The sequence below is a fragment of the Anolis carolinensis genome, chromosome 3 (assembly GCF_035594765.1).
Source record: "Anolis carolinensis isolate JA03-04 chromosome 3, rAnoCar3.1.pri, whole genome shotgun sequence".
NCBI lineage: Eukaryota > Metazoa > Chordata > Lepidosauria > Squamata > Dactyloidae > Anolis > Anolis carolinensis.
This window is the reverse complement of record NC_085843.1, coordinates 189113550-189128761: the sequence shown is the minus strand read 5'-3', so window position 1 is coordinate 189128761 and position 15212 is coordinate 189113550. Positions and strand designations below refer to the sequence as shown.

At 40.2% G+C, this 15212-nt stretch overlaps 1 protein-coding gene across 1 annotated transcript in view; it reads right to left on the bottom strand.

Annotated features, from left to right (window-relative positions):
* Positions 1-15212, bottom strand: part of nelfa (negative elongation factor complex member A) — a 40757-nt gene that overhangs the window by 10096 nt on the left and 15449 nt on the right. Inside the window, exons 4-8 of the mRNA XM_062975979.1 lie at positions 13706-13795; positions 12364-12494; positions 5688-5757; positions 4809-4897; positions 46-157 (exon numbers count right to left, since the gene is read on the bottom strand). Coding sequence (XP_062832049.1) covers positions 46-157; positions 4809-4897; positions 5688-5757; positions 12364-12494; positions 13706-13795 — 492 coding nt within the window. The remainder of the gene's footprint in view (positions 1-45; positions 158-4808; positions 4898-5687; positions 5758-12363; positions 12495-13705; positions 13796-15212) is intronic.

Below are 15212 nucleotides of genomic sequence, written 5' to 3'. Positions count from 1 at the left end.
GAACTAGTGCAAAGCTGTATCAAAGAAGAAAAGCACATCACTTACTGGGTTGTGTGTCAGAGCTGGGAACATAGGAAGAGGATGGTACAACGCTGGGTGCTGCAGGGAGATAGCTTGTAGAAGCCAGGGCAGGATCATTATTCAAGGAGGCAAGTTTCTGTATGACAATACACACAAAGTCAAAATCATTTCAAGCAGGATTTCAAGCAGGTGGGCAAGTGCATCCTACCACCACAACTTACCATATTAAGACACCCCATCTCCCCATATCCTCCAGAGCAGTGGTCTACTTATTTATTTACAGTATTTATATTCCGCCCTTCTCACCCCGAAGGGGACTCAGGGCGGATTACAATGAACACATATATGGCAAACATTCAATGCCAACAGACAACAACATACATTAGACAGACTCAGAGGCATTTTTAACATTTTTCCAGCTTCACGATTCTGGCCACAGGGGGAGCTGTTGCTTCACCGTCCAGTAGTGGCTGTACTTCCGCATTCCTTTCCTCGTGTTTTGCTGGCAGTTTTATGGTGTTGTAAATTAGCCTCCCGCATAAAGCGTCCCTAAATTTCCCTAATTGACAGGTGCAACTGTCTTTCGGGGCTGCATAGGTCAACAGCAAGCCGGGGCTATTAATGGTCGGAGGCTTAACCCGACCCGGGCTTTGAACTCATGACCTCTCGGTCAGTAGTGATTTATAGCAGCTGGTTACTAGCCAGCTGCGCCACAGCCCAGCCCCCAGATGTTTTGGCCTTTAACTCCCAGAAATCCCAACAGCTGGTAAACTGGATGGGATTTTTGGAAGTTGTAGGCCAAAACACCTGGGGGCCCACAGTTGAGAACCACTGCCCCAGAGGCTTTACAGCAGGCATCCTCCAGCTATTTGGGCCTCCAACTCTCAGAATTCCTGATCCATTGAACAAGCTGGCAAGGGCTCCTGGGAGTTGGAGTCCCAAACAGCTGGAGGGTCACAGTTGGAGGATGTCTGCTTTAGAGGAATATTTCACCAACCACTTCACATTACAGAACCATTTATGATTCGGTGGGTGTTGTGGCTTTACAAAACCAGATGTGACTTTTAGCAAAAGTCCTCTTCTGAGCCTAAAGCATACTAGGCAAAACTGTCTCCACAGAGTCCTTAGAAGGTATAAGAGGCTTTTCCTGTGATAAATAAACAAATAATTTTTAACAAAAATGTGGTCAGTATGTAGAAGGGAAGTACAGGACAGGTTGGGCCCTCGGGCACTGGGAAGCTGCCTATTGCTGGGTTGAGTTGTTATGCTAGTTGTCAGGATTTTACAAAAGAACCTAATATGGTCCTGGCTTGCAAAGCATCTCTTCTTCATGGTTCTTCATGTCAGAATCCAAGTGTTTTTTTCCTGTCAGGAGTGATTTGAGAAACTGCATGTCGCTTTTGTTGTGAGAGAATCGGCCATCTACAAGGACGTTGCCCAGGGGACGCCCAGATGTTTGATGTTTTACCATCCTGTGGGAGACTTCTCTCACGTCCCCGCATGGAAAGCTGGAGCTGACAGACAAGAGCTCACCCTGCTCCCCGGAATCGAACCACTGACCTTTTGGTCAGCAGTCCTGCCGGCACAAGAGTTTAACCCATTGCAGCACCACCAGGGACTCCATCTGAGTGTTGACTTAATAGAAATTATGGTAAGAAGCCAGGCCTTTACATCAAGTATCTGCAGGGTTTGAAATGAAATAACCTGAGATTTTCTCACCTCCACTAATTGTCAAGAAAAATAGGGCAAAATGTGTTTTTCCACATCTCCTTCAATACATGGGAAATCTTTGCATGCCAATCTTTTATTCCAACCCACAGGATTGTGTTAGGCCCACACACAACTAGGGGCTGTGATTAGTCTGCCCATAGGTTTCCTCTCTCCATCTTTTAGAATTATATAGGACAGCTGATGACCTAGTTTTAAATTAAATCTCACTAGAATTCTGAATTACAGAATTTTTAAGATCGGTTGTGATACATTCTTTTTCAAGTTCATCTGTTTTGGTGGTAGATGCATACAAGACTAAGTATCAGGCAAAAGTGGTGATTAAGGAATAAGGTATTTTTATTAAAACTGATCCATTTATTGGTCTCCGTCAGGATCGTCTCCCATTATAAAAATATTGTTGATTAAAAAGTACTGTCATAATGATCCCATTACTGCATTTCTTCAATTATTTGACACACTCCCCCCACCATATCTATACACAGAATAAAAGTGAATATATGTATGTGTGTATGTGGCTGGGGTGCCCACGTCCACAGACAGGCTCCCACCCCATAGCTTTAACGCACAGTGCTGAGGAGCTACCGAAAGCACTCCCTTCAATGACATGTTAGGTTACAGTGAGCGCCATGAACATGTAGCCCAAACCCTACCAATGTCCTCCCCAAACACTACGGCCTACCACCCAAGGAATGCTTTCATTCGGGGACAATTTAATCCTAGATTTTATGTGTTTCCTCCACCGCAAACATCCCAGTGTTTCTTACTCTCTCCATTGGTGTAGAATTTGCATGATCCCGCCCACCAGCTCTCCCTTAACCCTTTCCTACTCTTTTCAACTCCATCTGCAAAACAAACAGAGCAGAACTATGATCAACTGAACGTACTGGAGGGATTTGACGGGACTGACCCACCATGATGGGGAGTTGTAATTAAACCCGTAGCTGAGAGCATACTAAACCCTACTGATGATGCATCTAGAGCAAACTTTAAGTATTGATAGTGTTTCGGGGGGTTAATCTGGCATGATGTGAGTTGTAGTACACCCACAACCTTATGTATTTTGTAAAATAAAAAAAATGACTTCTTCTAATAACCCAGGCACAGCCAGGTACCCCAGTTAGTAAACATCAAAACATAGGGTGCATTTTATAGTCACAGGTGTATCTAATATCTTTTTGTGAGTGGTGGTGGTACTGAAATTAAGGTGTGTCTTACAATCAATAGCATATTACAATTGAAAAAAAACACTATTATTATAATATTATCTGTTCATATGTACATGTTAAGATTCATAGATGAACATGCCACAGTGAAGGTCTAGGATTTACACAGGTTGCATTAACATATTTTTACAAACATTCTTCAATAAGCTATGTAGCAAGTAATTAGGAGTGGTCAATCACAGCTGGAAGAAGCCACAAGGCCCACACTGTCCAACCCCGTCATACACGAATACACAAGCAAAGCATTCCTTACAGATGGCCATCCGATCTGTTTAAAAACCTTCAAAGAAGGAGATACTGATTAAGAGGCTGGTTTGCAGTGGAGAATCCTATCTCACAACCTCTTATGGGGAGAAGCAATTATCAGAGAAAACACTGGTTTTGGGGATTTCAAAACTAGCAGAAATATATTTTAAGTATAAAAGACAACAGAGGATAATCCGGGTATCTATCTCCCACCAATTTACATTCTACATTATATGCACTTTCTCTGGCCCAGTTCATTTTTAAGAGTCTACTCAGGTTTTTATCCAAGTATATCTTACTGTAAATGTGATTTTAATAGGTTTTATTGATTTATTTTTATATTGTTGTGCTTTTTATACTGTCTGTATTCACCTGGCCCCGGCCCCATGTAAGCCGCTCCGATTCCCTTCGGGAAATGGAGGTGGGGTATAAAAATAAAGTTACTATTCTTATATTATTACTGAGACTTAATGTGACTTAAGTGCTCTGCAAGCCCGAAAAGGAAGAATCAGACACAGACAAAACAGAGCGCTGTGGTTGTCGTCTTTAGCCCATCAACAAACACTGCCTCAGCTACATAGCTGAATAACTCCAAGATAGAACGTCCTTCCATCGGCATCTTAATGAACTTTAATGAAGAATATTCATTGGGAACCTTCTCAAAAATAAGGCAAGTTCCTTATTACTTCTCATCGGGGAGCGGGGTGAGCTCCCACTGTTAGCCCCAGCTTCTGCCAACCTAGCAGTTCGAAAACATCTAAATGTGAGTAGATCAACAGGTACCACTCCAGCAGGAAGGTAACGGAACTCCATGCAGTCATGCCGCCCACACTTTGGAGGTGTCTACAGACAACGCGTGCTCTTCGGCTTAGAAACGAAGATGAGCACCAACCCCTGAGTCAGACATGACTAGACTTTAATGTCAGGGGAAAACCTTTACTTTTACTATATCTGTCAAAGTTGGGGTGGAAAATTTAAGAGTCATCTTGTTTAAGCTTTCTTAAGATGTTTGAAACAGGACTTTCTCGGGGGGGGGGGGATGCTAATTTGCTTTGAGTAGAAAGCAATTTATTACTAATTGGACAATACTTCTAATTAAACACCAAAAGCTAAAATACTCTGCATTTTTATCAGCGCCTGCATTCCAGTAGTTGCGACAGAGAATAATTTACCACATCTGCTACCAGAAAAAGCAAAAATTGATCTGGATGGGCAGGAACAAACGATTTCAACAGCAACCAATTTCTGTTGACTCATCTTGCCTTCTTGGGATAGCTTAGGCCTGACTTACTCTAGGACCAGTTTATTGGTCTTTTTAGCAAAAAGACCAATAAACAGGTCCTAGAATAAGTCAGGCCTAAGCTATCCCAAGAAGGCAAGATGAGTCAACAGAAATTGGTTGCTGTTGAAATCGTTTGTTCCTGCCCATCCAGATCAATAAAAAATCTTTAACTATTTCAATGTTTCTCCTTCACCACAGAGAAATTTGCAAATTTGTAGTTATTTACTACTTATATGTCTGACTTCAGCATGAATGTAAAAGATCATTAAAACTTTGGGACATATAATATGCTTCTTAACTCTTACCTGTGTAGACACAAGTCCAGCAGCATAGTCTGGAGTAGCATTTTCTACAACAGTTTCTTCTTTTGTTTGCTTTTCCACTACTTCTGTATCTATTCAAATAAAAGTATAGAAGAATGAAGCAGGATGAAAAATGAAGAATAAAGTCTAACATTAATATACCATGATTCACCTACTCTAAGACACCATCAATTATAAGATGCACACTAATATTACTACCACCAACAGAAAAATGCTTCGTACATACAGTATATGTACATATATTCTCTCTACACACACATATATATATATACAAATAAGTCATGATTCTAAGCTAAGATCTGTTTTTTGAGATGTTCATATAGACAAAGTATTTCATTTTAGTAATGCTGACACTCAAAAACATGTACATAAGAAATACAAGTTGAAAATTGCATTTTTTTTTTCATTTGAGAAACCGATGTACAGTACTCTGCGTATGTACAGGTTAAGTATTCCTTATCTGGAATTCTGAAATCCAAAATCCAAAACTTTTAAAGTTACATGATACTTTTATTGAATTTGTGAGACTGGAGAAAGACGTGACTGGAGACACTGCTGGATAGACATGCAAGGATCTGTGAAATAGTGGGGATCATGCCTCCTACCATTTTAGATTCGAGCCAAATGAAAGAGCAAGAGTGCCGAAGCCACCACTTGATTAGCACTGAAAATTAATCACCTTGATTAGCATTGAAAAGCCTTGCATCTTCAAGGCCTGGCTGATTCCTGCCTGGTGGAATCCTTTGTTGGGAGGTATTAGCTAGCCTCCCGGAATTTCTGTTTTCAGAGTGTTGTTCTTTATTTACTGTCCTGAATTTAGAGTTTTTAAAATCTTTAAAGTTCTTAATGCTGTATACTAACCTATGGTCTTTCTTCTTCTTTTCGCTTCCCAGCCAGCACCAACCATCTTCAGGTCTGAGATGTTTAGCAACTACAAATAAATGAAGGGAATTATTACTTTCATATTTATGAAAGGATATATTAGTTCCATGTTTGATGCACAGATTTCACCATTTGTTTTCAACACTTCTGCGTATGCATAAAATCATTACATATCAAATTAGCTGCAAAACTGAATGCACAGAATGGAAAATCCCTAAAGTCAATTTAACTGGATGGGACTATCTAGAACAATATTGCCACAATCCATCTGTTTTGCTGTTCCTTAATTGCATGATGTTTTAAAAAAGGGGGGCTGATTTGAAAATGCTGTATCTCTGCAACCACGAACTGGCCATGAACGAAACTCTTTCCCTTGAAAGTGTGGGGCATAGAGTTTCAAATGATTACTGCTAGAAGCCTCTCCCAGCGGATAAACAGCCCCTGGCCTCAGTCATTCACAAGACGGCCACACCACAACATCAGGCAAGACTTAAAGCATAGCATGCATTTCAATGGCATTTCGGAACAGATCCACCAATGTCAAAGAGCATTTATTGTTGACACCAACAATTTGAGGAAACAAGCTGTCTATGTAAGAGCACAGGGTCCATCATTTTGAAATACCCTGTACTTTTTATAGAAGTTTACTTAATGAATGTAATGAGGTACAAAACAAATATTTATTCTGGTTTTGTATGTACGCCTGTATATGTACATACTGACATTCAGATATAACACAAAAATATGGTTTGCTGCAGTGTGAGCAAGAAGTCCTACCGATTCACTTGCATATGTTCCTTTCTTCTCTACCTCCCAACTTTTGTCATCTAACACCAGGATGGTAACTTATTATTTATTGTTGACACCAACAATCTGAGTAAATGCAATACATCTGTGTACAGAACTGATGTGGCAGGGAATGGAATCCTTTTGATCCCCTCCGCTTGCCACCAATATGTGCAGAGGTGAGGTGTCTGACAGGAATGTGTGACAGAGATGGAATCCCTCTGATCCTACACACACACACAGATACCACCAATTAATAAAGATGTTTTATGAGAGATGATGTTAATTAATTATTTGTTTGACTATCTTCTTCGCTGCCACCAATGGAGGAGACGTCAGGCAGATGGCACTGGTTCTTTTAAGCTTTCTCTATTTATTCCACTTCAGATGTTGATGTTGCTTAACTTAATATAAGAGTATGACAGAGGCTTGATTTGAATAAAATCAAAACAAGTTTATTGCAGGTACAGAGCTTGATGGTTTCATATAACTTGTTAAAGGCACTTCATTTAATGGTTACAAACGGATATGAGGTGGTCAAACTTTCAAAATATTTCTTTCTCTGGATTACACTAAACCCTGATCCTCCTGGATCCCCTGGGATTAATTTTCCCTAATCCACAGGCTCTATAAATGACCCTAAACAAGTCACCTAACTTGCCTAGTCTGGTCCAACTTAGATCTGACTCAAATCCTTCTACTTGAGCCAACCTGATTCTCCTCACAAGAACCAGATCCTCCACTGTGACTAGAAAATCACAGACTGCCTGGGTCTCCAAAACATTCCCCCTTTTCCTTTCCAAACGGCGGTTGGCTCCGCCCCTGTTGCTATGGTAACCTGCCTTAAGATGGCTACCTTCCCCCACACATCATCAATTCAAATACTCACCATTTTAAACTTTAGCCAAACCTGACTGTTTAAACAAAATCCAATAAACATGTCATCTATAAACAAAATATAATTATACACTTCTTCACACACCTCCCAACCCATAAAGATTATTTTTGACTTTTCTATAACTTAGAATGGTCAAAAATAATAATGTGGATTGTAATTAAAAATATACAATACATATTAACACACTCTTAACATATAAGATCAACACATTATCATGCAACATATATAAACACAAACCTTTACTGTTGCAACCTCTAATACATCCTGGAAAGTGAATCCGCTACAATGTTGTTTTTACCTTTTACATGTTTTATCTCAAAGGAGTAATCCTGTAGTAACAGGCTCCATCGGAGAAGCTTGTTATTAGTTCCCTTGGTGTTATCTAGCCATTTTAATGGGGCATGATCAGTTTGGAGGGTAAACCTCCTCCCCCATAAATAAGGTCTTAATTTTTGTATAGCCCAAACTATGGCTAAGCACTCCTTTTCGATAGTTGACATGCTGCACTCTCGAGGAAGTAATTTTTTACTCAGAAAGAGAATTGGACGATTTTCCCCTTCTGTGTCAACCTGACTTAAGACAGCTCCTAATCCAGTATCAGAAGCGTCACAGGTCAAAATAAAAGGTGCGTCAAAATCTGGGGCTTTTAAAACAGAATTTGATGTAAGGGCCTGTTTTAATTGTTCCATGGACTTCTGATTTCAGGGGACCAAATTACTTGATTGGGGCAGTTCTTTCTAGTGAGATCAGTTAGAGGGGCTGCTAAAGTACTAAATGATGGTATAAATTTCCGGTAATATCCTGCTAAACCAAGAAATGATCTTACTTGCTTTTTGGTTTTTGGGATAGGCCATTGGTGGATGGCTTCAACCTTGGTTAGCTCCGGTCCGATACTTCCACAACCTACTTTATGACCTAAATATTTGGTTGTGCGGTTTCCTATCTGGCACTTGGAAGCCTTGATAGTTAGACCTGCCTCCTTTAACCGACTCAACACCTGATTGAGGTGTTTCAAGTGAGCTTCCCAATTCGAACTAAAAATCCCTATGTCGTCCATGTAAGCCACACAGAAATTTCCCATACCACTAAGTATTCTGTCCACTAAACGTTGAAACGTGGCTGGACTATTTTTTAATCCAAAAGGTAAAACGGTGAACTCATATAATCCCGCATGAGTCCTAAAAGCTGTCTTTGCCTGGTCCTGAGGTGCCATAGGTACCTGCCAAAATCCCTTGGTCAAATCCAGGCTGCTGATGAAATTGGCCTTCCCCATCCTCTCTAACAGATCATCTAGTCGAGGCATAGGGTAGGTATCTGATTGTGTTACCTTGTTTAAAAGTCGATAGTCCACACAGAATCTTATGGTGTTATCAGGCTTTTGAACCAAAACAATTGGTGAGGCCCATGGGCTGCTTGATGGTACTACAATGCCCATGTCCAACATTTCTTTTACCTCCCTCTCAATGCATTTGGTTATTTTGCCTGTAACTCGATATGGAGGAGAAGCTATGGGTGGAGTATCACCAGTGATGATTTGATGATAAATCCCCTGTACTCTCCCTGGGAGATCAGAAAATAAATGGTCATACTTATTTAATAATTTCCTAACTTGTTTCTGTTGACTCTGGGACAATCCCTCGTCAACCTTTACTTGCTCGCTGCTTCTATAGGCTTTCCTATTTCCTTCCCAAAAGGGAAAAGTACCTGTTTCCTCCCCCGAAATTATCATACATACATTTACAGATCTATTTACATATGGCTTTAACATATTTACATGCACCAGCTTTTCTACATTAGACCATTCATCATATATAGAATAGTTCACGCCACTGTGTCTTTTGATGACTTTCCACGGTCCAGTCCAATCTACTTGGAGCTTGTTGGTCTTGGTTGGTGTAAGATACAGGACCTCATCCCCTATCTCGAAGCTCTTGCATCTTTTCCATCTGTGCCTGTCTCTCTCTCTCTTTTTCCTGTGCTTCTGCCTCTAGTTGTAATTTCCTCATCTCTAATTGATATTTCATCATTGCTTCTGACATGGTGGTCTGTTGTTCAGAATCTGAACTCTCTTCCCCTTGGTATACCTCTACCTCTCCTGCTCCTCTTTTCTGCTTTCTGGTGGCCATTCTTTATAACTTTTACCTCAGAAATTTTAATGAGCGATCTCAGGCACCAAATTAGGGATGTTATACGTATCCCGCCGCTGCTCTACCAAATATGTACAGAACTGAGGGTGACAGGGAATGGAATCCCTTTTAAATCCCACCGCTGCCACCAAATATGTACAGAACTGATGTGGCAGGGAATGGAATCCTTTTGATCCCCTCCGCTTGCCACCAATATGTACAGAGGTGAGGTGTCTGACAGGAATGTGTGACAGAGATGGAATCCCTCTGATCCTACACACACACACAGATACCACCAATTAATAAAGATGTTTTATGAGAGATGATGTTAATTAATTATTTGTTTGACTATCTTCTTCGCTGCCACCAATGGAGGAGACGTCAGGCAGATGGCACTGGTTCTTTTAAGCTTTCTCTATTTATTCCACTTCAGATGTTGATGTTGCTTAACTTAATATAAGAGTATGACAGAGGCTTGATTTGAATAAAATCAAAACAAGTTTATTGCAGGTACAGAGCTTGATGGTTTCATATAACTTGTTAAAGGCACTTCGTTTAATTGTTACAAACGGATATGAGGTGGTCAAACTTTCAAAATATTTCTTTCTCTGGATTACACTAAACCCTGATCCTCCTGGATCCCCTGGGATTAATTTTCCCTAATCCACAGGCTCTATAAATGACCCTAAACAAGTCACCTAACTTGCCTAGTCTGGTCCAATTTAGATCTGACTCAAATCCTTCTATTTGAGCCAACCTGATTCTCCTCACAAGAATCAGATCCTCCACTGTGACTAGAAAATCACAGACTGCCTGGGTCTCCAAAACATTCCCCCTTTTCCTTTCCAAACGGCGGTTGGCTCCGCCCCTGTTGCTATGGTAACCTGCCTTAAGATGGCTACCTTCCCCCACACATCATCAATTCAAATACTCACCATTTTAAACTTTAGCCAAACCTGACTGTTTAAACAAAATCCAATAAACATGTCATCTATAAACAAAATATAATTATACACTTCTTCACAATCTGTATTTCCAAATTTCATAGATATACCAAATGCACTATTCTAACGAGTAACTAAATGACACGTTTCTGGATCTTAAGATAGCAATGTTACACTTGAGTTTGGTTTTTAAAGTACTGTATATATTTTCATTTCCACAAAACACTTATTCATCCCATCATCACCATCACACTACTTGAGATTTTCGGTAAACTTTTCATTTCTAAATTTTGGTGCCTAGTTCCAAAGGGTTATTTAGTTCCAGCACTTTGTTCTCACTGTGGCCAACAAGATGTTCAGCTGACCAAACTATAAAAGTACCAGTCTTGGCCCACACTCCCAGTAACTAATGTCAATGAGTATAATGCCCTTGATATAATGGAAAAGTGCAAGAGAGAACAATAAGAAGTAGCCACTGGTAGGCAGAAGACAGTGGAAAAGAAACTGATTGTTCCATTTCTCTGTCTAGCTACTAGAGATTCTCTGCTTTGAACTGCTACACCAAAGGGAGAGCTATAATGGGAATCAGATAAGGGGATGAATTACTATATAATGAAGATAAGTGACTGAAGAAGACCGTTTATAAAAGTAAGAATGCTAGCAAAACAATCAAATCTGAAGTCATATATCCAGTATCAAACTATATTCTGTTTCTTTGTGGATACCAAAAACAAGAAGTTTCAACTAACTGACGTAACAGATTTTTTTCTGACTTGGCTTAAAACCTAAACCAAGGCTTCAATTCCAGCTCCAATCTCAGCTATAAGATGATCCACTTCCACCACCAAGTTGATGTCGTTATTTACTGAACCATGCTGAGACTCAGAATAACAGCTACCAGCCTGTTGCAGCCTCAGACTTCAGGCCCATTCAGACAAGCTCAAAAACCGGGTCCTGTCTTGATTTTACTGAAGGAGTCCAAACGAAGCCACTGGTAAAATCAAATTAATTCGGAACAAACCAGCGTTTGGTTTCCCTGGTTTGTTCTGAATTAAGAACCTGGAAAAATCCAGATCTTATGGTAAGATCCAGGTCTTACCAGGTGTGGGCCCTGTGTAGACTGGACCCGGGGACCACATCATACAATTCTTGAGCCATCTTAGTTTTTCAGGCTCCTGGAGCCCAAAAGACCGAGAGGGCAGCCCCCCCCCCCAACCCCAATTTTCCCTGTAAAAAAAGAAAATAAAACTTACCTGACCATCACAACATTTCTCCTCACATCCTCGTGGTGCGAGGAAATGATATGCCAGGAGACAGGGGAGAGGAGGAAGGATTTTCCTCCTCCGCCCCCCCCCCCCCCCCCCCGGTCTCCTGGTGCATCATTTCCTCATGCCAGGAGGGTGTAATGAGGAATGTTATGGCAGCCAGTTAAGTTTTATTTACTTTTAACAGAAAAAATTGGGGAGCTTCAGGATGGCTGCATGCCATCCTGATTGCAATCGAGATGACATGTAGCCACCCTCCTGCTACCCCAGGAAAGCCCAGGTTGTTTTGGTGTGAGTAGGGATGGGAATCCGCGCCAAAATGGGCTTTTCAAACCCGCTTTGGTGTGGATTTTGGGCCTGTGTGGAAGTGCCTTTCACCATGATATTTAACAGTTTCAATTACACTTTTTAAAAAATCTCTTTGGACTTTCATGCATGAAGCAGCATTCACCCTGTAGCATTCCCGTGAACAGGTATAGCTGCAATTTACAGGTATTTTTTACTCTCTTCATTGCACCACTGATGGTGTCATGCAACTATGATGTCTCAACAGTGTACAGTCTTGTAGCTGCACTTCTGGGTGAATGGGTGAAAATGAAAGAGTGAAACATGCTTTTTTAAAAAAAGTATATATACCTTTACTCCTCTCTCTTTGCGCAGAGGGGTTCTTGAGGGTGGAATTGGAGTTCTATTTCCAGCAGGGCTAAATACACTTGGAGCAGTAGGATTTCTGAATGGAGCTTGCTTTGGTATTCCTTTGAGAGGAGCTGGAAATTTAAATATATATGAATGGTGAAAGTGTGTATTACTGAAAATCTATAATATCACTTCTGACAAAGAATATTAAAATACTAAATATTGCCAAAACATTTCAAGCCAGAAATTTAGTTAAATTTGTTATACCCTTTATCTAGGGCAGGCCTGCACAACATGGCCCTTTTAAAGGGCCAATCTTAAAAAAAAAAAAACTTCTGCAGGCCCTTTTCCTTCTCTGCCTGACCGACCAGGAAAGGCAGCAAATGGGCCAACAAGTGAAGATGAAGCCCCGCCCCATCCGTGGGCCACAGGGACCCCTTTGCGGGCCTCATGTTGTGCAGGCCTGATCTAGGGAATCAGAAGACACAGCCATTATGTTCAAGACTGTGACTACAACATAACAGCCAAATTAACATAGTTCACATAAAAGTGTGCAAGAAATAAAAATATCTAATTTACATTGTTTCTCTAATGCAGTAGTTCTCAACCTGGGGTCCCCAGATGTTTTTGGCCTTCAACTCCCAGGAATCCTAACAGCTGGTAAACTGACTGGGATTTCTGGAAGTTGTAGGCCAAAAACATCTGGGGACCCCAGGTTGAGAACCACTGCTCTAACACTTTTGTATTAGCTAATTAGCAAAAATCTATCTTTTCAAAAGGATGTGCGCATTAATTGTCCTCTAGCTACTGTTAAATACTGGCATTAATTCATTTTTTTTATAAAAAGAAAATATAAATATTTCCATGGTGCAAAATAAGAACATCCCTTTTACATTCCATGTTTCCTTCCAATAGCAACTGCTTTTGATAGTATGAGAGTAAAGAACATTATTTATGTTATCACTTGCACAACAAAGAGGAGAGATGCCATTCCACCTCAATTTTGTTCTAATACAATGAATACAGTCAATGTCAATTACATTAGAAATGATCCACAAAGAGAGGTTTTCTGAAGTTTGCGGTTTTGTATGAGCTTTCTTGGACTCAAACCTACTTCCTCAGGTAAACAAACCTCAGGTGTAGGGACGACCCAGACCCAGTGTCTGTATCTGATCTGGAATCCATAAAAGCCTTTTTGAAATCCAATTTTCTAATCTTTAAATTGCCAGAAGTCTCCCTGTTTTTGCTGAAAGAGAATAAGAGAGCCATTCCTCCTTCAAAACCACAAAAAATAATGGAATTAGGCATTAATTTCAAATATCAAGGTGAGAAAATATCCTACTTGTTGTATCGATTTTTTTTACCAGCCCTCTTCCTTTGGCATGGAAAGGCACTCCAGCTGTTTTCTTGAGCTGCTGTGCAGTTTCAGTAGCTGAAAGAATAATTTTAGATAATATTTGGCTTATAGGATCACAATAATTCTTAAATAGATCTGGCAATTGAGCTGTCTGACATCACCAGAACACTCTGGTCATATGTACCTCAGGAAGAACTACTGATTCAAAAGATTATGCACATTTTACATTTTTATATATGTTGACATTCTTATAAGTCATTAATAATAATAATAATAATTTTATTCTTATATCCCGCCTCCATCTCCCCTTGGGGACTTGGGGCGGCTTACAAATGTAGAACACAAGTACAATAACATCGGGAACCAAACAACAACGCAAATGAAAATTTAAAAACACATAAATAAAATGACAACCATTAATAAAATGCAGGTTAAAATACAGCAATAGAATCATAAAAATTAGTTTTCAAATCTGACAGGTTATCTGATGAAAGGCCCACTTTTAAATTTTATAGTGCATGCTTATCTTTCTTCCCCACACTCTATGGTAGCTGGATAGAAAGCAGCACAACATTCCTGTATCTTTTAAAGCAGGGGGCCAGAATATGGACGTGAGGAGCCGAAGGACACCCCACGAGAGGAGAGAAGGGGAGGAGAAGAGGCAGAGAGAGAAAAAAAGACAAAAAACTGGGAAGAAAGATAAGTATCAACACATGCAAACCAGAAGCACAGACGAACAGTCTAACTAACTTTAAAGTCCAAGGGGACAGGAGACTTATGCTACCCAGTAATTGTTGTTTGAAGGGAAGATTGTGAATAATTATAAGGAAAAATACACAATTAAGGGGTGACTGGGTTTTGGTTGTTGTATAATGGTTTAAGAGAAGGTGACTGCCTTCGAGACAAAGGGAGTTATAAATCTAGCAGGACAAGATAAGGGATTAGCGTTGTACCAAAATAATTAAGGAGGGAGGGTAGGCAAGGCCCTGAGCAATCTGTCTGGAAAATGGCAGGAAGTAGCTTCCTTGCCATTCCTCCTATGGATAGCAGGAAGGAATCGAAATCCAGACCCCGGGGGGGGGGGGGGGACGGGACGACGGGACGACGGGACAGTTACTCAGAATCATGAAATAAAGGGAATGAAAAGCAAAATGAATGTCAAGCAAAATGACTGTTATTTAAATGTTGATGGGTGATTTAAATATTAACAGTCAATGAATATTAACAGTCTGAAATCAGAAGTTAAATAGCACAGATTAAGCAAAATCTTATTTGAAAATCAGATTAGAATTGCTCTCTTGCAAGAGACACACAGACAGAATACAAAATCAAAACTGTCAAACTTAATAATTGGGAAGCTCAATTTGAATCCAAGGGTACAAGTAGATCTCAAGGAGTAGCCATCATCATAAAAAATGACCTAAATTTTGAAACAGGGAAAGTAATTACAGATGGGGATGGGAGGTTTATAATGGTATGTGGGAAAACAAAG